The sequence below is a fragment of the Balaenoptera borealis genome (assembly GCF_965194805.1).
Source record: "Balaenoptera borealis genome assembly, chromosome: 11".
Lineage (NCBI taxonomy): Eukaryota > Metazoa > Chordata > Mammalia > Artiodactyla > Balaenopteridae > Balaenoptera > Balaenoptera borealis.
In genome coordinates this window covers 64,391,173-64,413,833 of record NC_138868.1, presented here as the reverse complement: position 1 = coordinate 64,413,833, position 22,661 = coordinate 64,391,173, and the positions used below count along the sequence as shown (strand labels likewise).

The following is a 22,661-nucleotide window of genomic DNA, read 5'->3' as shown; positions in this document are numbered from 1 at the left end:
ATATCATGATTTTGCTTTGCATTTCCCTAATGACTAATGATGTTAAACATCTTGTTAATAATGTTGAGCTTATTGACCATTTGTATATCTTTGAAAAAATGTCTGTTCAGATCCTTTGCCCATTTTAAGTTTGGTTCTTTATTATTTGGAATGCTGGAAGAGTTCTTTACATATTCTGGATACTAGATCCTTATATGACTTGAAAATATTTTTTCCCATCCTGTGTCTTGTCTTTCCACTTTTTTGATAGTGTTCCCCCTGCCCTTTTTTTTTTTTTTAAACTTTGGGTTTATTTTATTTATTTATTTATTTATTTATGGCTGTGTTGGGTCTTTGTTTCTGTGCGAGGGCTTTCTCTAGTTGTGGCAAGTGGGAGCCATTCTTCATCGCGGTGCACGGGCCTCTCACTATCGTGGCCTCTCTTGTTGCGGAGCACAGGCTCCAGACGCGCAGGCTCAGTAATTGTGGCTCACGGGCCTAGTCGCTCCACGGCATGTGGGGTCTTCCCAGACCAGGGCTCGAACCCGTGTCCCCTGCATTGGCAGGCAGATTCTCAACCACTGCGCCACCAGGGAAGCCCCCCCCGCCCTTTTAAAAATCAAAGTATAGTTGATTTACAGTATTAGTTCCATGTATACAACATAGTGATTCATAATTTTTTAAATAAATGATAGTGTCCTTTGATGCACAAAAGTCTTTAATTTTGAAGTTCAGTTTATCTATATTTTCTTTGAATATTTGTGCTTTTGGTATAATATCTTAAGAAACCATTGGCTAATCCAAGGTTACACACATTTACACCTCACCTACTCCTAAGAGTTTTAGCTCTTTTAGGTTTGATCAACTTTGAGTTAAATTTTATGTATGGTGTGTGGACACAAGGTGACGTTAAGGAAAATGAAGGATATTTGAGTTTTTCCCCTTCTTTTGAGGTTTACATGGGGTACAACTCTGCTACCTCTGTGTAATGTGGAAATAGAGATTAGTGAGGGAGAAAAAATTTTCCTTGATGGCATTCTCCAGTACTGGTAATCGTTCATTGACTATGGAAAATTCGAGTCAAACATTTTTCAACTGGATGGACTAATTAATCCAACAAACTTTTTTTTTTTAAAGTTCTCGGTATAGTTTAAATGTGTGAAGAGATAATACATAGTTGCATGAGTATCAATAAGCAGTTATTTTTGTCTACACAGAATGGTGTGTATGTTTCCATAGTATCTTGTACTTCTCCATAATGACTTGTACTTCTTTTTTTTATTGGAGTAAAATTGCTTTACAATGTTGTATTAGTTTTTGCTGTACAATGAAGTGAATCAACTATATGTATACCTATATCCCCCCTTTTGGACCTCCCTCCCACCACCCCCCCCATCCCACCCATCTAGGTCATTGCAGAGCATGGAGCTGAGCTCCCTGTGCTATACAGCAGGTTCCCACTAGCTATCTATTTTACACTTGGTAGTGTATTTATGTCAAACCTAATGTCCCAATTTGTCCCACCCTCCACTTCCCACCCTGTGTCCATATGTCTGTTCTCTACGTCTCTGTCTCTATTCCTGCCCTACAAATAGGTTCATCTGTACCATTTTTCTAGATTCCACATATATACGTTAATATACGGTATTTGTTTTTCTCCTTCTGGCTTACTTCACTCTGTATGACAGATTCTAGGTCCATCTACATCTCTACAAATGACCCAGCTTCGTTCCTTCTTATGGCTGAGTAATATTCCATTGTATATATGTACCACATCTTCTTTATCCCTTCATCTGTCGTTGGACATGTAGGTTGTTTCCATGTCCTGGCTATTGTAAATAGTGCTGCAGTGGGCATTGGGGTACGTATAGCTTCTATAATTATAAGTGTTTACAGAAAACCCTTGTGTGTCCTCTTTACTGTGCTAAATAGAGCATATAGCAAGTATGTAATAAAAAGATGCTGAAAGAATGAAGGAGGGGGCTTCCCTGGTGGCGCAGTGGTTGAGAGTCTGCCTGCCAATGCAGGGGACACGGGTTCGAGCCCTGGTCTGGGAGGATCCCACGTGCCGCGGAGCGACTAGGCCCGTGAGCCACAATTACTGAGCCTGCGCGTCTGGAGCCTGTGCTCCGCAACAAGAGAGGCCGCGATAGTGAGAGGTCCGCGCACTGCGATGAAGAGTGGCCCCCGCTTGCCACAACTAGAGGAAGCCCTCGCACAGAAACGAAGACCCAACACAGCCATAAATAAATAAATTAAAAAAAAAAAAAAAAAAAGAATGAAGGAGGGATGAAATTTTCATGAGGGGTTTCTAATGTGTTATCAAAGAACGTTTTAGGATTTTTTCCATAAAGGAAGAGAAAGATTACTGTAGGGGTAATTAATGCCTTTGCTGTAAGTAGTAGTTGTTTGTTTAAACTTCTTTCTGTTTCCATGATGAAGTAAATTTTTATTCTTTATTGGTTGAAAATGTGAGGAATTATGGAAATTAAGTAAATTTCCAGAGTTAGATTATATACAATTAGGGTAGTTTGACACACTTAAAATATTTTTTATTCCAGGACCTACTTAATATTGGTATATTTGATTTTAAATGTTTCTTCTGCTTTTGTTTTCTTTTTTTCCCCTGTTATTATGAGTATTATTTGCTAATGTATGGTTGTTGTAAGTGAATTCCAGGCAGTCTTTGATTTTAGACTTTGTGTTATCTGTGATAGTTCACACCTGAGAGCAGAATGCTATAGGCCTTATTTGCTAAATGCTTGTGTTTTTTGTTATAAGATATTGGCAAAACTTGTAAAGTGCAAAGAAAGATAGAAATGAAGTATATGTCTTTAATAGGCTATGATGAATGAACTGGATGTTGACCTTGATTGGCTTCTTCCTACTACCTACTTCACCTATGCCCTTTTTGTCCTGGTCTTAGGGCTCTGTGGAGAATTGCCTATGGAAATCCAAATTAATTTTTTTTGAATGTGTAATATAGATAAATCTTAATTCATTTGTGTACCTACAGACTCAAGAGTTTATTATTTTGTGTGACTTTATATTTCTTGGAGAAGGTCTGAGTGGAAAAAAGAGAATTATAAGAGCAAATCTTTTTTTAAAATTTCACGTTATTTTAGTAAAATTATCTAGGAAACTGTATTAAAATCTTTTGCTTGTTCTATGAGCAAGAATATGGGGTGAAAGTTCTGAGATTGAGTTCTGTTGAATTGAACAGTGCTGGCAAAAACCCTGGTTAGAAGCATTAAATGGGGTGCTAAGGAAAAGTGATCAAGGTCTAGAAAGTAATGTAAAAATGAATGCCACTTAATCGTTACTCTAAAAGGAACATGAGATCTGATGTTGAAAGTGTAAACAAATAATTGTAATAATTGAGATAAATGTGTAATATTATTTACATAAAGTATCAAAGTAGGGGCTGGAGTAATTTTGAAGGAGTTAATGACAGCTTCGTAGAGGAGGTAACAAGAAGTTTAAGGATGAACAGTGATTTGCCAGATGGACAAAGGGATTCCTCCTAAATAGATTAGCACATTTAGGGACACAAAGGCAAGAAAGCATTTTGATGTGTTTGGGGAAAACTTTAAGTAGTGCTGTATGGTGGAATGTAAAGTGTTAATGAGAGTAAGAGGGAGATGAGGTTGGAGAGAGAGCCCTTAAATGTCTTGTAAGGACAGGAGTTATCTTGATAGACTGGTCTCTTCTCCCCAGATCCTGATTTTAGGATCCCCTTTGCTTCCATTTATTAGCTGCTTTCCTAGCTTTAGATGCCAGTGTTAGGGAACTGGAGAAGTACGCTTTCCTTTTTCCTGGTACTTTGTGGTAGGGTTATTGAAAGGGAAGGAAGATAGGAATCTACAATCCTGTTGCCATTTGTGCAGGGGGCTAGATGAGCTTTGGCATCTGAAGTTGTACTTCTGAATGTTGTTATACGTGGTGGTTTGGCTCACTGAATAAATAAAATCAGGTACACTGATCTCATGGCTTTTGTGGGCTTGGGTGCAAGTGAAGTTTTTTTGAGTTCCAAATTTATGAATGAACTTAAACACAAACTATCTTATCATCTGACGATGGTCAGCGTGAAGAGGAAAAGTTTGATAAGGTTCTTGGGGGCATGTTTGATTTATGTGGTTTAACAATTGCTATCAATTTATCTACAAAGGATACATTAATTATTAGTTTCTTTAGGTTTTTAAAGCCTGATTTCTACCAAACAAGACTTTATTAGTCTAGTGGAAATTAATATACTCATTAGCAATTGCATATTGAGTGTCTATTATATAAACAAGTTACCGTGTTGAGATTTTTGAGAAATCTAAAAGTGAAATTGCTGATCATGTCCTCAGTCTAGTAAGGAAGATGACATATACAGATAGTTGTATTACCAGACAGTGTGAGATAAGCTCAGATCAGATGTCATTGAAAATTAGAGGAGAGAGAGAGATAACTGCTTTCGATAAGGGGGAGAAATGGACCTTAAATGATAATTAGGGAGGAGCAGTAGGCATTTCAGGTGGAGGAAAGAGCATTGAGCAAACATTTGTGGGTAGGAAAGCTGGAACTGTGCTTGGGGAACAAAGGAATCAGTTTAACTGGAGATGGTAAATGGGGTGCTTTGAGGCCAGAGGAAGGACAGGTTAGGCGTAAGGAGAGATATAGTTGGAGCAGTTGTCTGAGGTGAGATTGTGGAGGGAGTATGGATTTTAATCATATGACTTTTAGATATATCTCATCTCCTGGTAGCTTTTGGCTGCTGTAGGTAAAGTTGAACCATAGTTAGAGCTGATTTTCAAAGTTGCACTCTGTTTTCTGCTGCCAGTGTTAAAATAGGGAAGGCAAGAAGTTTTGCTGATCTTGAAGCTGAGAATGAGATTTTATATCTCATATTAACTTGGTTATAGACTGTATTAATAGTGGCAATATCTAAGGTTTTGGGGATTTCTGAGTCTATAGATTGCACAGGAATGAATTATTGAAGAAGTCTTCTAAACAGTAATAATATATTCCTAATTTTGATCTGAAGATAGAGATTTTATTAAAGTTTAAGGAAACTCTTTCAGTTTTCAGTGTTGCACAAAATCTGATCAAATCAGTTTTTTTTTAAGGACACAACCTGCATGGTGGGGATAATAGCTCAGATTTAAAGAATCCTTTCTGTCTTAAGCACTTGACATGCATTAACACAGTTAATCTTTATAAAAAAACCTATTGAATATGTAGTCTTATTAGCTCTATTATACAGATACATAAAGGAAACATCACTAATAAAAGGAAATAGAGAATAAATTTAGCACTTAAATGGCAATGAAGAACCTTGAGTGGAAGTCAGGCAATCTGGGGAATCTCTTAGCTCACAGAGAACTTTTAGGGAATGGGATATAGTTAGGAGAAAGCCTTTCTTTGAGAAATATAATTTCTGTAAATATGTAAGATTACATTTGGAAACAGCAACTTCTTATACTTCTTACGCTTTTAGAGGAATAAGCCCTGAACTGGAATGTGGTGTGCTGGCCCCAGCTCCATATGACCTTAGGAAAATCCCTTACTCACTTAAATTGCTTATTTTCTTTCTTTTTTTTTTAAATTTTATTTATTTATTTATGGCTGTGTTGGGTCTTCGTTTCTGTGCGAGGGCTTTCTCCAGTTGCGGCAAGCGGGGGCCATTCTTCATCGCGGTGTGCGGGCCTCTCACTATCGCGGCCTCTCTTGTTGCAGAGCACAGGCTCCAGATGCGCAGGCTCAGTAATTGTGGCTCACGGGCCTACTTGCTCCGCGGCATGTGGGATCTTCCCAGACCAGGGCTCGAACCCCTGTCCCCTGCATTGGCAGGCAGATTCTCAACCACTGCGCCACCAGGGAAGCCCGCTTATTTTCTAAATTGCCTCCCTGCTCTGCTATTCTGTGATGCTATATTTGTGCCCCTTTAGCTTTTTTGTTCTTGGCTTGGTGCTTTGGAAACTAAGATTAAGCATGGTTTCTTTATGAGCTTTTGCTTCATTCTCCATTAATTAGAGTAGCTCACCTACCAATATATCATCTTTCCTTGAAAAACAATTTTAACTTACATATTTTACTGTCATTGGGAGGGAGGGGTAGCATTGTTTTCTGTGACTTTGTTTTAGGAGAAAATGGCCAACAAAAATGTGAATTTTCTTCTATCTTATTAAAAATATGTGAATTATGTAAAATATTAAAATACTTGATATTAAAATACTTCCTATTAGCCTTTCCAACCATGTTTCAAATGCTTTCTTTTCTGAATTTTTCAGTTCAGTCAGCCAGGTGGACCACAGGATGTTTATCTTCCTTTCATGTTTGCCCCCTTGGGGCACGTATGTTTGAGTTGGATGCTCTTATTTGGTGAGGGAGAACAGTACTCTTCTCCCCTCTTCCCCCTTCCCTGATTGGTCAGATGAGCCATATCTGTCAAGCCTTCAGTAGCAGTTGTAATCAAATTGCTCCTCTATCCCTCTGCAGAGGCATTTTCTTTTTTCTGTTTTCTTTTTCTTCTTTTTTTTTTTTTTTTTTTTAACTCTCAGAGCATCCTGAGCATGTTTATTTCTCCTGAAAACAGGGACTCTGCTTTGTCTTGATATCCTCAATACCTAGAATATAATGAATGCCTGGTGCATAATAATATCTTAGTAAATATTTAATAAATCTTTGATGAAGATAATGGACTTAATATACTGGGCTGGTGAATGAACTATTTAGTCAACAGTTTTTTGTTTTATTTTTTAAATGTGAATTTCCTGGACAGAATCTTTATTGCAAATATTCAGATATGATCTTGGTCTTTAGCTAGTTGGTTCACCTGATAAGTTCATAGTGTTCATGCTAGGATTATGAATTTGATACCTGAAAAACAATGATGGTGGTGGTCCCTTAACTATTGCCACAGACTAAATGATCTACACTGGTGATTGTCTTGCTTTTATTGGCTGTTGGTTATAATGGGAGATCAGTTGAGGGTATATAATGGAGCATCACTAATCCATCCCCTTGTGTTCATTTGCACAGTAATTTAAAATTATTTGGTTTAGTGATGAATTTGTGAATTAATGCCTCACACCTTATTTTTATCCCTTATTTTAATTTCATAGAACCATAGAAATTAAGCGTTATTTTTGTTTCAAAGATTATTTATTTGTTGGGGAGACTGTTTCTTGAAGTATATGTATACTATGGATATATATTGTGGATGGGGGTTGCATATGTCTACTTATTAATGCTGGAACTTGTAACAGACCAACACCACATCCATTTTTCCGAGTATAGCTGCCTACTCTTTTTTGGCCTGCAACCTTTTGTGTACTTAGGACCACCACTAAGAGAAGATCAGGGAATTCCCTGGCGGTCCAGTGGTTAGGACTCCACGCTCTCACTGGCGAGGGCCCGGGTTCAGTCAGGGAACTAAAATCCCACAAGCCGGGCAGCGCAGCCAAAAAAAAAAAAAAGTTTTACTTGCAGGTACATGTATGTGTAGTTCTAATTTTGAGTTAACTTGTCAAATACAGTATGAGCTATCTGTCTTTTTGGCAGTCTTTTTACCTTTTGTGACTTTAAGTAAGCAACTTATTGATATCATTTAGAATAATCTTTAGTTGTATACAATATGAATTATACCTAGGAAACTTGTTTTAATATTTGTTGGTATCTTTTTTAACTGCTAAGTTTATCTATCTTCAGGTAGCATTTTTGGGGAGGGAGGGGCAAGATTTTGGAAATGTGTAGCATTTATATTAGGTGACTAGAAAACAAAACATCTCACTAATTGCAGTTACTAACTTTATTTCAGATGAGATGTGGGGAAATGGGTCTGGCCTATAAGGCCTGTGTGAAGATTTATTGGTATAAATACAAAATTGAATGGATTGCTCTACAGTGAATTTGTTTTTAAGAACTGCATATCCAAGAGGGTTACAGTATAGCTGCATTTGATCTCTTGGTATGAAACTCAAGGAGGAGAGATCTGGTTTGTTCTTTACATGATCACATTGTCTTCAGTTTTCAGATCTGGAAGGTATAACCACATTATCCTTATTCCCATTTGTACATTTCTTTTTAGAAGTAACACCAGCTTTTCAATGACTGAGAAGTTAAGGTTTAGCAAGCGGTATTTCCTTTTTTATTTTTCTTTTCTCAGCATTAACTTTTGTAACTTTTCACAGAACTATGTAATTGCGTATTAGTTATCAGGTTTGGAATTTGTGTTAGGTATTAATTCAGTATGAGATTTTAGGCATGGTATGGTATAAACCCTCCTTTATTTTTGTTCTTCATATTCTTGCAAAATGTTTTGAATTGGTGACCTAGAGTGGACCAAGGCATTATTTGCAGGTGATTTCTGTAGCACATCCCAGAAACACTGCATAAACATAGCTGAGTGGCAGTAAACAACAACCATAAGTACTGACTTAAAAATCAGTTACAGAAAAAGAAATTAGTTACAGAGTTGCAGCTGGCAGCTATGTTAGAAAGTTATTGATATTTATAAAGCAGCTGAAGAGGCTGAGACACTCCTTGTTTAACTGCTGGGAGAAAACCGTTTCTTCCGATCCGGAGCTGGAAACCTTTTTTTTTTTTCTTTTATTGATCTTGAGGGTTCTTTTTTTTTTTTTTTTTGGCTGTGTTGGGTGTTCGTTTCTGTGCGAGGGCTTCCTTTAGTTGCGGCAAGCGGGGTCCACTCTTCATTGCGGTGCGCGAGCCTTTTCACTATCGCGGCCTCTCTTGTTGCGGAGCACAGGCTCCAGACGCACAGGCTCAGTAGTTGTGGCTCACGGGCCTAGTTGCTCCGCGGCATGTGGGATCTTCCCAGACCAGGGCTCGAACCCGTGTCCCCTGCATTAGCAGGCAGATTCTCAACCGCTGCGCCACCAGGGAAGCCCTGGAAACCTTTTTAAGACAAGCTTAAGCTGCTTCCTATCCTTGGGCTTCTAGACTTAATCTAGAAGTGCCTTTTCTTTGACTTTCTTCATCAGAGTTAGGTTTTCCTAACTTAGCCAGTGACCAACCAGAAGGTATGGTAGTTTTTGAGGCCCTTTTTAACATAGTTTACCTCTTCTCCTATTACTTAGAATTGGGAATGATTACATCTCTGGCAGATGACTGGAAAACTGCCTTATGTGTTCCTCTCATGTAAAATCATGTAAGCCCTACTCACCTAAAATCTGGTGAGTTGACTTTGTTTTGTAACATTCTTGGCTTTTTAAACCTTGCTTATAAATTAAGGCTTGCAGTTTCTGAGTCACTTGGAGATGGGGATGCCAAAACTCTTTAAACCCATTCCTTGTGAACTTCAGTTGAATGATATGGTTCCTTCCTTATACCCTGTCAGCTTCAGTTTATTGTAGTCAGAATGAAAACGAGGATGCTAAAGAGCAGAATATACTATACTAGATAAGATGTGGTTACTGTCTGTGCTAGTAATTAGATTTGTGAGGGCTAAAAAGAAATGTGTGAATTTTAGAATAATTAGAGAAGGTGAAGGCAAGACTCAAACCATGTGAAATGAAGAGAGAGAGAATTGAGAGGAAAATATGTATAGATCTTCATCCATTCCTCTAGTGGAAAATACTGTTTTAAAGACTCTAATTCCAGCACAGCTACTAGTTTGTGTTACTTTAGGTAGGCAAGGTAAGCAAGTATTTAAATCTTTACAATGGAAATAAGAAAGCATCCCTTGCCTTGTCACAAGGCTATTGTAATACAAAATCAAAAGACTAAGGATGTGAAAGAACTTTGTTATAAAGTATGAAGAAATCCCTATGTATAAAGATTTTGCCCCTCTTACGATCCAGTGCAAGTAACTGGTTAACACTTCTCAGTGGAAGAAGTTGGGCTTTATAAACATTCTAAAGAAGGTTTTGCAGATGTTCTTGAATTTGAGGTGGTTTCATAGTATTGTATTGGAAAAGTGATGGAGGAATAGTCTGCTAAAATGAGGGAAAACTCACCAGTAAAATATGATACTAAGTAAAACGAATGATATCTAATATTTAATCGTGCTTTAAAGCTTGTAAGGTAGTCTAAGTATGTTGTCTTACAGTATATTTTGTTGTGAAAATTAATTACTGCTATCCCTGTTTTTAAAATGGCAAAATTGAAACTGAGTGGCTAATTAACATGCTTGAAGTCATAATGGTAAAATAGTGAATCTAGAATTTGGTTCTGGATCCTTTGGTTATTCTGATGTCACTTCATCCTGTTACAGTACAGTCCTAGCACATGGAAGTGGATTCAGCCATGCATGGGAGTGTTGGAAGGAGAGCCTAGAGCAGAATTTTAGTGATTGGTGGAATTAGCATCCCCAGCATTACTGTTCGACGCATTTTGGAAATGAATAGCACTTAGGATAGACTGTCAAATAAGTGGAGTCAGAGAAGAGCTCTAATAGGGAGAAATGAACTTTAAAGGAATAGAAAGAACTAAAAACAGACATGCCTTCTCCTCACTGGCCAATCCCAGTCATTCTGGAAGGTATCCAATATAGCAGGGGTCCCCAGTCCTGCTAGGCCAGGATTCCTGGCCTAGCAGGACCCAGGCCGCACAACAGGAGGTGAGCGGTGGACGAGCAAGCGAAGCTTCATCTGCCGCTCCCCATCGCTCGCATTACCGCCTGAACCATCCCCCCACCTTCGGTGGGAAAAATTGTCTTTAGGCAAGGATCATACCCTAAAAATAGTAGTCTTCAAAGTAGTAGCATTTTGGTTGGGTAGAAGGCTACTTGGGGAGCATTTATCACTGTAGCAAAAGGGAAATTGGTGAAAGGGTGGTATTGTAAATTGAAGGGAGAAAGGTGGTTAAATTTTCCCTGCTACTTGTCTGGACCATTTAAGATTTGTATTACCTTACCATAACAAACCAAGTGAAAGATACATTCTTTCAAATTTGAGGAACTCTTCAGATATCCATCCATAGACAGAATGTGGATTTTGAAAATATATGTGATATTATCTGTCTACCTAAATACAGATATTTGCATGAAAGAATCAACTGTTTTTATTCTTAGTCTTTTATTATTAGTGTTATTGAAGTTGGTACATAAAAGCAGAACTAAATTAAAACCCACTGTAAGTACTATGTACAATATATGTTGTGTCAAATTAATTGTTTCCAAATTCTCTAGCAGCGGAGATCTGTTTATCAAAATGTCTTGTATTGAGAAATACTTAAAGCCTATATTTAGGGGAAATAAATCTGTAACTAACTGTGTAGAATAAGTTGTGATCCTGTCAACTTTTAATAGACGAGCTAATCGGTTGATGACTTTTAAACAACTCAAATAACTTTGTTTTGGAATTTAAATAAATGTACCAAATTCCTTCCCTATTCTCCTGCATAGTTCTGAAAAAGTGTTGTTTTCAGATCAACAACAATTCTTAATGGCCAAAGCTTGGATTTTTAGATTCAAACTGGTGTTTTTTTCTTTAATATTATTGCATAATTTACATGGAATTTTTAAGTTAAAAAAAGTAATATCTTCAATTTTGACATCTTATAAAGCAGATTTTTATCTCGGAAGATATTATGCCTTTCAAGAAAGTCATTTGTCATGAAATTTTCAGCCTTTTTTTTTTATGCTGAGAAATAGGCAAACATGGGTTATAGTGAATTTTATAAGAACAGTTGTATGGTGACGAAATGTGTGAGAATGGAGATCTTTTGTCTGAAATACTCCGAGTGATTATTTTTTCCTGTAGAAACTTAAAGGGTCAAGTTTAAACTTACTAGGAAAAATACTTTGGCTTTAGTTTATTGGGATTTGTTAATAATATATTAATTGCTCACATTTTCCACTTAGCATCATTTCAAAACTTAAAGCCATGTAGGTGAGTTATTGTTTGGTGCTTACTATTTTTGGTTATATCTGTCATTACTGTTTACATTAGTTTGAAAAAAGGTTTTTCAGAAATGGCATTCACTTTGTTACCCACTGGCTTTGAGGGGTCTCTTGATGCCTACTTCATGAACTGTAGTAGATGGCTCGTACCATTTTGACTCACTGAAGATGAACGTATTGCTTTGATTTAATTGTGAAGTGTGTGAATAAATGAGATTCCCACTGTCTCTACTTAACTACGTAAAACTAGAGGCTTTGCAGAATCAACAAGATTGCTGTTCAGCCTGACTTTGGTTTGGTAAGGGTGAAGCACACATAGGTGACGTAGAATGACTGGGTTGCCTCCATACTTCCCTACTATGTGGAAGATGGTAATTAATCATGGTGGTCAGTTCCATAGGCCTCCAAGCCACTGGTGACACCCTACCATTGTTGCTGTTAATTTTTAGAAGTCTCTTTTTGCAAGACTCCTGATTATCATGTATAAATAGCAACCTCCCCCAAGCACCTGCCCCATTCTTCTTAAGGACTAACAAATCCTTAGCACTTCTCACCATCTGACATGTTTTTGTTCATTTGTTTGATTGTCTCTCCCACTAGTATATAAGCTTCATGATGGCAGGAACTTTGTCCACTATTGTATATTTCTAACTCGTAAGACTATTTGGCATATTATAGCATGCAGTGAGTATTGTAGAAGAAATGGGATTTCTGTTTGTTCGTACTGAAGTTTGCAAAGTTGTGGGAAGATGGAATATAAAGATTCTATTGTTCTAATTGCATTGGGGACATGGAATTTGTGTTTTCTGGGTGAGTAGACTTTGGCACAGAGGCTAACTTCAATTTGTTATTCCCTCTGTCTAGGCAGATTTAAATTCTTAAGAGAAGCCATTAAAATTCTTTTGGATTCCTACTTTTTAGACATGGGGTTGGCTGTTACTGAATAACATTAACCTAGCTATGGGGAGGACTTTTTGCCTCTTATTCTCTCTTCTTCCCTCTGGATCTTAGAGTGGAGAAATGGACTTTTGTTTCACCTATAACTCTACAAGCATTTATACCATCATATCAACACATGTACAAGGAACCATGCCACACGTTGTGGAAGATAAAAGGAAACAAAAGATTCCTGAATTTGTTTTAAAAAAGCAAAGAATGAATCTTGATCACTTAAAACAAAAATGGTGGGACAGTCAGGTTACAGTTAAGATTATGTTCCTGTTTTTTAAGCAAAAGATATTTTTGGACATAGAGGTGAAAATTTCTAGTATTTCCAATTCCCCAGAGAAGAAACTTGAGAATCATTTGCATAGAGGTTTTTGTTGGGGATGAGAGGACAAAATAGAATGGTATAGCCCTCAGAGAAAGAAAAATGCAAATATACTCGGAGTAGATGGTGATTGTCTATTAATTCCTTAGCTACATGTAGACTTTTTTTTTTTTTTTTTAATTTTATTTATTATTTATTTATTTACTTATGGCTGTGTTGGGTCTTCGTTTCTGTGCGAGGGCTTTCTCCAGTTGCGGCAAGCGGGGGCCATTCTTCATCGCGGTGCGCGGGCCTCTCACTATCGCGGCCTCTCTTGTTGCGGAGCATAGGCTCCAGACGCGCAGGCTCAGTAATTGTGGCTCACGGGCCTAGTTGCTCCGTGGCATGTGGGATCTTCCCAGACCAGGGCTCGAACCCGTGTCCCCTGCATTGGCAGGCAGATTCTCAACCGCTGCGCCACCAGGGAAGCCCTACATGTAGACTTTTATTAGGTCACTTATAACTAGAGTGACATATGATTTATATTCCAAACTGGGTCACTTTCAAGAGTGAAAGTATTTGCTATCTGAAGTATATGCTATCTGAATGGAACACTGGGACAACAGGTGTAAACCAGGACTGTTCCAGGAAAATCAGGACACTGAATCCCTTACTAATAACATACTTTTCTGCAGACTTAGTCCCAGTTCTTTGAACCTCTCCACATAATTTTTTTCCTCCTTTAGACAACTCTGATCTGCACTCATAGAGTCTCTCAAGCTTTGGTTCCTTTTTCCTGGTCTCAGTGGAATGAAAGAATTCTTTCCATATTTTCTGCAGCCCTGGACTGTTCTGGTTTACAGCATTGGTGGAGGTAAGTACAGAACTTGTAATGTATTGTTAGTTGACCTTTTGTTTTGCTTAGGAAATCAGGTTTTGTGTGTTTCTGATCCAGTGTTCGATTGTTTTTGAGAATCCTGGTTATATCTCCTTAACTGGGCTGATGAACTGTTATTAAGTTCCTAGAATGTAGTACAAAGAGAATTTGTAATTTTGGCATTTACTCTTAAATTACTCAATCCGTATTTTGGTTTCTTTTCTCCAGGTGGGATTGTAATTCTGAAACTTCAGATCTTCAAAGAAGGGAAGGAGAACGCCTTGTGTTATACCATAGACATGTGATTTTTTTTTTTTTAAAGTTGAAACACTGTAATGTTTTTATTTTGTTTAAATAAATTTAAATAAATTTTTTTATTCTTATATTAAGTGATGTGTTTGTATTCTATTAAGTAACTTTTTATTGTTACCTTACATTATCTGGTAAATTAAACATTAACACAGAAGTAATAGTTACCTCTGAGGTAGTGCTTACCAAAATGTGATTCTCCTCACCTCTAAGATCTTATTTGGAATCTGGGTTGGGACTAAACTTGTCTAGTTTTGGAAATTACCTGGAATCCTAAGCAGTCTCAAAATTAAGGGGTCTGTTTATAGGTAAGCTTGAACCCATGTCTGTTCTTGCCAGTCCTATTGTTTCTCTGTACAGTCTCCCATCTAGTGGTAGGAATGCAGAATACACCACAGCACCATGGAGAAAGCTTTAGGTTTTCAGAGTTTTTCATATTAAGAATGCTTTTACATAGTAGGCTAAAACATTTTGATAGTGGGGTGGGGGGAAACGACCATTTCACTTGAAAAAGACGGTAGTGGCAGTGAATTCTGAGGGTATTCCAGGAGTATATGTTTCTCTGTGTAGCGCTTTCATGACTTAAACTTTCTTCTGCTCTTGTTGTAAGACTTTTATGTGTGACAGATTGTTTGGTAAAGAGGCAGATGCATAAATAATAATAGATAATTTTAAGAGACAGGTTGAGCTGATTTGAAGAAGATGTTTGGTGTGTGATTAAAATTTTACGGCAACTACGTGATGATGCCATTAAAACAATTTATTTTGAACTTTTAAAATTAAAGTATGGACAACTCAGCAAACTTGGTTTATGTTAATCTGTGACATAAGAGCTAAATTTCAGTGAAATATTAATGTAGAGTACCTTAGGGTTGGCTTTGTTTACCTAGTTCCATCTGAATTCTTTCTTCTCTTAGGAATTCTCTTTCTAGTTCTACTTCTTTCTTCTGCTACAGATGTAAAGGAGGTCAATCCTTTCTCTTCTGTTGGTTTTTAAAGTGTTCTGAAGGCACCGAACACTTCCTAAATCTCTTGTTTTTAATTCCTCTTTCTAAAAAAATTGATTTCTTTTGGTGGCCTCCATAAGCACCTGAAATTAGCACTGATGGAGGTGTTTTCAGGTTAATATCTTCTTCAAAAAAACTTTGTTTAAAAAAACAGAAAACCAGGTAATGAGAGAATTTGTGAAGATTTATAGCAGCTTTTCTGTTGAATAGTTAGTTTCTAAGGGGGAAAAAAACCTCTCCTTTTACACGGTGATTAAAAAAAAAACAGTTAAAGAAAAACTTACTACTCAATAACCAGGTTAAAAACTATACTATCATACTATTAATATAAGTATACTAATATATGATTATCAAATTGTAGAGTTATCTTTACATTTCTTAGTTTTCACATGTGAATCCTTAGTCCATTCATTTTGCAGAAAACACGGTGACAGAAATAGCATATCTAGTTGTGCTAGCAGATTGATTTTTCCTACAGCTGCAACTTGTTTTTTTTTAGTAAGATGGGAGTTTGCCTTACTTTCTTTATGGGTTCTGGAGATTCCTCAAGACTCACCTACCATGGTGATAGATTGAGCTTGTATTCAAAATATTGGCCTACCTCTGCAAGAGTGGCTGCCGAATTTCCAGCTGTTACACCATGCAACTCTTGTACCACGTCTTCCTCACATCCTTGAGGAAATAAAGGAACATGTCAGTGCTGTCCTTTCAACCATTGATCATAGTATGCTCCAAAGGGTCTGGAATGAATTACAGTACAGGATTGGTGTTTGCTGTGTGACATGAGAGGTGCTTACTGAAATTTGTGAAATTATGGAAATAACAGTGATATAGTTCTGTTACATACTGGTTTTAACTACACGTTCATATGTAACTTAATTGCTGAGTAATTTTGAAAGTGTTCAATTCTTTTTGCATCATCCCATATTTGGGCAAATACACTATATATCAGAAAATATAGTATATCTATGACTTTAAAAAATGAAATCTTACTCTGCATTGTTCTTTAACGTGTTTTTTTAAAAAATAAATCTATTTATTTATTTATTTTTGGCTGCGTTGGGTCTTTGTTACTGTGCACGGGCTTTCTCTAGTTGTGGCAAGTTGGGGCTACTCTTTGTTGCAGTGCATGGGCTTCTCCTTGCGGTGGCTTCTCTCGTTGCAGAGCACAGGCTCTAGGCACGGGGTTGTCAGTAGTTGTGGCATGCGGGCTTAGTTGATCTGCGGCATGTGGGATCTTCCTGGGCCAGGGCTCGAACCCATGTCCCCTGCATTGGCAGGTGGATTCTTAACCACTGTGCCACCAGGGAAGTCCCTTTAACATGGTTTTGATATAATATACTGTGAGCGTTTTCCCCACTCAGCTTTTCTTGCCATGTATTTGTTGGACTCATAGTATTTCACTGTCAGACTGCTGCCATTTAATGAACTATTGCTCCATTATTGGATGTGTCCACTCACTTTGTGACTTAGGTATCCTAGCGTCATAGTACTTTTATCAAAACCTTTTAGATACCTTTGTCACTTCTTTTTAGTACTTTGAATGCTCCTTTCTCTCCTCTTTTCAAATTAATTCAATCCTTATTACTTGTACTGAGCATTCTATATTTTATGAGTCTTTCCCTAGTTTTAATTTTAACATGCAACTAAAATGTTGGTTAGATTTATTTCTTAAGGTATAAATCAGTCTGTGAAGACTGTATTTTTGAGTGAATTCTAGTGGAAGTTATGTGAAGTGTAACATGTTTCTCACAGAGGATCCCACAAACTTTAAAGATAAAATTGTAACAGTTACATCTTAATTTGGACCGTGTTTTGTGACCCCTTACACAAAAAATTGAATGGAGTAAGATATAAGACTGTTCATTTTGTTTCCCAGACATCTTTTGGCTGAGGTCTGATTTCAGCTTGCATGTTTTCTAAATACTTTCAAACTTTTGCGAAGTGAAAAAAATTGTGCCAATACTTTATAGCAAAAGTTCAGAAACTGTTTTCTTTATCCTCTAGTTACTGGATATTTGGTGAATATTTTTTCTTTTTATTTGTACTCCTACCCAGGAGAAATTTCAGAGATCTGATCAGTGAAGGAACATTTGATGAACCACTTAATTTGCCTTCCAAACTGAGTGTGTCTCCAGTTTTCTGGATGGTTGACGAAATCAGTCTTATGTTACTAAAATCAATTATGAAAGCAGTTGCAAAAAGAGTATCTTTCGAAGTGATTTTGAAAGAGACAATGATATGTGGCTAAATGATTTTATATATATATATATATAAATTTTTTTATTTTAAAGACGAGTTTTAGGCAATCTCATAGTCTTAGGCATAGTTTTGATATAGCCTAGAGAGTGCCTGTTTAGATGGAAACTTGAGACCTCTACGTTCTGCTAATGGTGCATGCCACTGGCTGGGTTGCCTGACTTGCTGTGGAAGTCAGCCCCAAGTCCTGTAAGTTTCTAAAGTTGGTGAACTTTGCCTGGGGAGGTCTATACAGACGTGTGGCCCGTTCTACGAATATGGCTGTAAGATTAATGAAACCATCTGGTAACTAGTTACTTCTGAATTTTTGTACTTTGCTGAACATTTTCCCTTGAATACAAAATTTTTTTTTGCATTTCACTACTTTTCTTTCTGTTTTTTGTTTTTAGTTAGCTAGAAATTTAAAACTTGCATTAAATTGGCTGGTTGGGTATTCACTTCATATATGTTTTCAAGCACCCTTATCTTTTACAAAAATTTAATTCTATTAATAAATCTGTTATATTTAGTAGTGAGCTCCTTTGACCTTACCTATGGGTAAGCACCTAACCTGTGTTAATACAATTAACATTTATTTTATCTACCCCAGACCTTGTTTGTTGGAGAGGCATATTAAATAATAAAAGTGAGAACATTTTTTTAATATAGTAGGGATTGGTTCCTTCTGCTGTCTCTGTATGGAAAAATGCTCTTCCTTTCCATAGTGGGCCTATTTTCTCCCTGCCCTTAAATACTAGAAATCCTCATGAATTCTCACCTACCTAAAGCAGAGAACCTATATGCCATATAATAGTTATTTTTTTGAGTATAGGGTTTAGGATTTGTTACTAATGTAATATTAAAGAAGGTTTTGCAGTTTTTAATATTCTTAAGGTAAATAACTAAAAGAAAATATGAGTTTCTACTTTGGAAGCCTTTTGATTGGTAAAGGAAGTTTAATACCAAGTTTGTGCTTTTTAAGAAATGTAATCTGGATTGAGAATGAGAAAAGCAGTAGCTATCAAGATTCCCATGATATGCTTGACTTTTGTTTGAAACAATTTGCTTTTGGTTAGTCAGAGGTGGGGAAAACATTTTCCTTCCTGAGTTGTTGGAGCTCAGACTTAAAAGCATTTTCAGGTTACTACTATAGTAGAAACATTGTTCAGAGGAAAAATTACACCTGGAGAAAATGACTGGTTGAGTTAAAGTACTATGGGGAAGTGTGTTCTGCAGAGTTTGTATAACCCGTGCAGTATTTTTTCTCCCAGTAATGTTTGTATATCTTTGGTTTTGCTTTTGGTCTACTCTGAATTCATACATGAACTCTTATCTCATTTTTCCTGTTATATGTGAAGTGTTACATTTCAGCTTCTGGAGTTTTCCTTCAGTTTTTATGTGGTCATTTCTAAAGCATACTATATAGTTCTCATAGCATTACGATAAACCATTATTTGTTAGATCCCCTTTAACTTGAAATTGAAAATTTTCACATGCGATGGGCTCAGGTTTGTTTTTCAACTTTTTGGGAACAGCAGGTTGTGCAAAGAGTTGTGGATCGTTGGTTTAGTCTACGTAAAAAATACCATTTTGGGTGGTCCTGTTACGACTGTCCTTGTGCATACTAAAATAAGTGTATTTATTCAAAAAGTATGGGTGACCACTGTATGCGTTGCACTATTCTAGGCCTTTGGGGATACAGCAGAGAACATAATAGAGCCCTACCTACATGGAACTTATACTTTAATTGGGAGAGAAAGACATTAAACAAATTAAAATGAGTTAGGTGATGATAAGTGCTTTGGAGAGAAATAAAGCAGAGTAAGAGGGTATAGTGAGGGTATGGAGGTAGAGGAGTGCCCTTAAGGCTTTATTACTTTTTATAAATATTTAGAGATGTTCTTCTGATGGATGACATTTGAGCAAAGATCTATAGGAATAAAGCCAGGGAGTAAGAGAAGTGTGGATATCTGGGAGAAGAGTATTCTACGCAGAAGGAACAGAAGTACTGAGCTCCTGAGGTAAGGGTACTTGGCTTGTGGGAGGCATTGCAAAGGAGACATTAGTGTAACTGAAGCAAAGCGCTGCAGAGAGGAGAGCTGATCACAAAGGGAATATAGCATAGATAGAATATATATATTCTAATATACAAAATACTGTAGTTGTTGAAACTGAAATCTATACTTTTGGCTTCATTTAGGATCAGGCTCTATCTGACTAATCTAGCAGTTTACTTACCTCCCTGATTAAGAGTATGGAAATTACTAACAAAAGTGTTTGCAGGTTCCTTTTAAAATCTCTCATTCTAGAAGAAGAGAATGATGCGGAAGTAAATAATGAAAATGTAGAATTATGTACCAGCTTTAGTGTCTGTTTGGCGGGTGCCTTAGTCTGTGGAGGAGAAGATTTCACAAAGGAAAAGACGTCATTCATTTTGAAGAATGAGCAAGAATGGAAGGATTTGGTTGTGTAACAGCAAGGTACATTACGGAACACCGGAAGGTGGTTCTGTGTTGGAAGCTAAGGTTCAAGAAGGAGGGTATGGACAAAGATGAAATGTATGCCAATCCTGTAAGCAGTTGGGACACCATTGAGGTTAGGCAGTGACAGTCAGTGTTGTGTTACAGGTCATTTTATGGCCAGTTCAGAGAATGTTTGGAAGTGTGGCGTGGGTAAGACCCCAAATTAGGTATTGTTAGAAGTGAAGAGACCAGTCCAGCATTTTCTCAGTGGGGACAGTGTTGGGTGGGGTAATTTTTAATTGTGGAGTGTTAATTGTGCATTGCATGACAGTCTCCCTCATCCTTGACATTAAATGCCAGTAAAACTCCTCAGCGTGACAATCACTCTCCCCAGTTTCTGAATGCTTCCGGAAGTGGTGACCTCTAGTTAAGGAAAAATAGGATCTGAACTCTTCGCTTTGGCAGTGATAACGGGATGGAGAGGAGAAGGTGGGATTGCTAGAGGTTTAAGAGACTTGGTTACTGATTGGCTCTAGGGAGTGTTTATAAACACACACACACAGGTAGGAGCACCTTTGGGCAAGTATTGTGACAAGAAATTTTGTGACATTCAATTTTGGAAACTGAAATAAGATTCTGAGGAGTAAAATGACTATTGATGTCATTGTGAGAAAGTATATTTAAGAACTGAATAGCTTATCAAGGTAGTTTCTAGAAGGATATAGAAAAAATAGATATATAAGGATAAGTCCATGGGAAAAAAGGAAGCTAGAAATATAACTTCTTATAAAGTTCAGAACTTGACCACTGTGCTTGAAGTTTTAAAGGATTCAGAATGAGCAAGACATGGATAGGTCTTGCCCCCAGTAAATTATATTTTGAGAGAGACAGAAAATTTATCTTCGGGAATAAGGCAAGTACAATATATTCAGTGCCATAGGACAGGTATAAAGTACTATTCAAGACGTTTCAGAGAAGGCAGAGTTCAAATTATAAAATACCAGAAGTAAAATATCAGAAGCTGAGCCATACAGACCAAGTTGAATGTACTATTTAATTTTTGTTGCAGGTAGTCTCAGTTGTGAAAACCTTGTGTCATTCTCCTGTTCCACGGGCATTCTGTTTGACTCTTTTGTTCTTTGTTCTTCAGGCATTGTGGGCCAGGGTAACTGCTTATCTAAAATGCATCTGCTTATCTAAAATGCATTTGCTTATCAAATGTTACTTTGTATAGTAATTAGACCTTTTAGAACAAACATTTTTGAAAGATTATAAGCAGATAAATGATCATAGTTACATTGATGTTTCTTACTAGCAATCACGGCCAAGTTAGGTCGCTTGAATTCATATTTAATCATTAGGTACTAAAGGTTAAAAGTGGACAAAACTGCTGATGAGTCACAGATAACTAATTTTTTCCCCTTTATGGTAGTTATAACTGAGGTATTTATACACTTTGTTTTATGCATACTTTAAAAGTAAAACAACTCATTTCTTGGTGTTCCTCTTCATTAAGTCTCTAAATCGGACCATATTTTGTATTTTCTTCATTGAATTTGCCAGTAATATCTCTGAAGCAGATTGGAGGTGAAACTCTGAGGTATATTAACTTTTTTTTTCAGTTTTGGTGCGAAAACAATTGTATATTAGATGATTTTATGATAATGCTTTCCAATTATTTATATTTTAAAATATAAAATTAGAACTTACATTGTTTTAACTGTTCAGAGTAATAATCGAGTAGAATTCCTGGATCATTTCTTTGGAAATTTATTGCATTGAGAAACTTTCAGTTCATTTTCAGTTTTGTTTGTCAGTGTTAGCTAGTTGATATCAAGTGAAAACTGAGCTAACTCAGTAGAACTGAAGGGAGAAAAGAATGAGAATTATTTTATATAAACAAACTGAGAATCCTATCCACTCACAGACCACATATCTGCTCTTTCTATTAGTGCAAACACAGAATTCTAGGGGCGGATATTAATGAAGGTGTTTGAACTTCAGCTTGTTTATGCTTCCATATGTATGAATTTTTAAACTTTTTTTTAAAATGTAGGAATGAATAATATTAGTATTGTAACTCTGAAGGTTTATGAGTAGTAAGAGAACTGAAAGTGTTACTCAAGGCCTTGAAATGGTTCCTTTTGAGATAAATAAAATACTTCAGGGTGAAAGGAGTTTGATTTACTTTCTGGTATTATTGATCAATTGTGTGATATTAATCAATGCCCTGTTTACTTCTCAGGTAGAAGTACTGTCTCAATTGTTCTCTTGAGAGATTCTTAACAACTTCTGCAAACTATCCATTGTTGCTCCACTCTTTTTAGATCTTTACCCTATTAGTATGCAGATCTAGCATTAAAAATAAATGAAAGCCAGAGTAAATTAATCTTTTTTTTTTTTAATTGCAGACTTAATTCAGTGCACAAATGAGATGAATGTGAACATCCCGCAGTTGGCAGACAGTTTATTTGAAAGAACTACTAACAGTAGTTGGGTGGTGGTCTTCAAATCTCTCATTACAACTCATCATTTGATGGTGTATGGAAATGAGGTAAGCAGTATTTTTGGTTAACAAGTATACTGGGGAGTTGACTGATTCAGCTTGTTTCCCTCACTGACACTTCAGAAATGGCTATAGCAACTGAATAATATAGGTAAAAAGGGCAAGGTGCTTATACAGAAATATAAC

The 22,661-nt window shown here is 36.8% G+C and overlaps 1 protein-coding gene across 13 annotated transcripts in view; it reads left to right on the top strand.

Annotated features, from left to right (window-relative positions):
* PICALM (phosphatidylinositol binding clathrin assembly protein) overlaps positions 1 to 22,661 on the top strand; it is a 106,908-nt gene that overhangs the window by 10,280 nt on the left and 73,967 nt on the right. For 12 of the 13 annotated variants that reach the window (XM_082342254.1, XM_082342255.1, XM_082342260.1 and 9 more), the window contains exon 2: positions 22,381 to 22,523. The exons of the other annotated variant lie outside the window; for it this stretch is intronic. In XM_082342254.1, the coding sequence (XP_082198380.1) occupies positions 22,381 to 22,523 (143 nt within the window). The remainder of the gene's footprint in view (positions 1 to 22,380; positions 22,524 to 22,661) is intronic. 13 annotated transcript variants of the gene reach the window in all.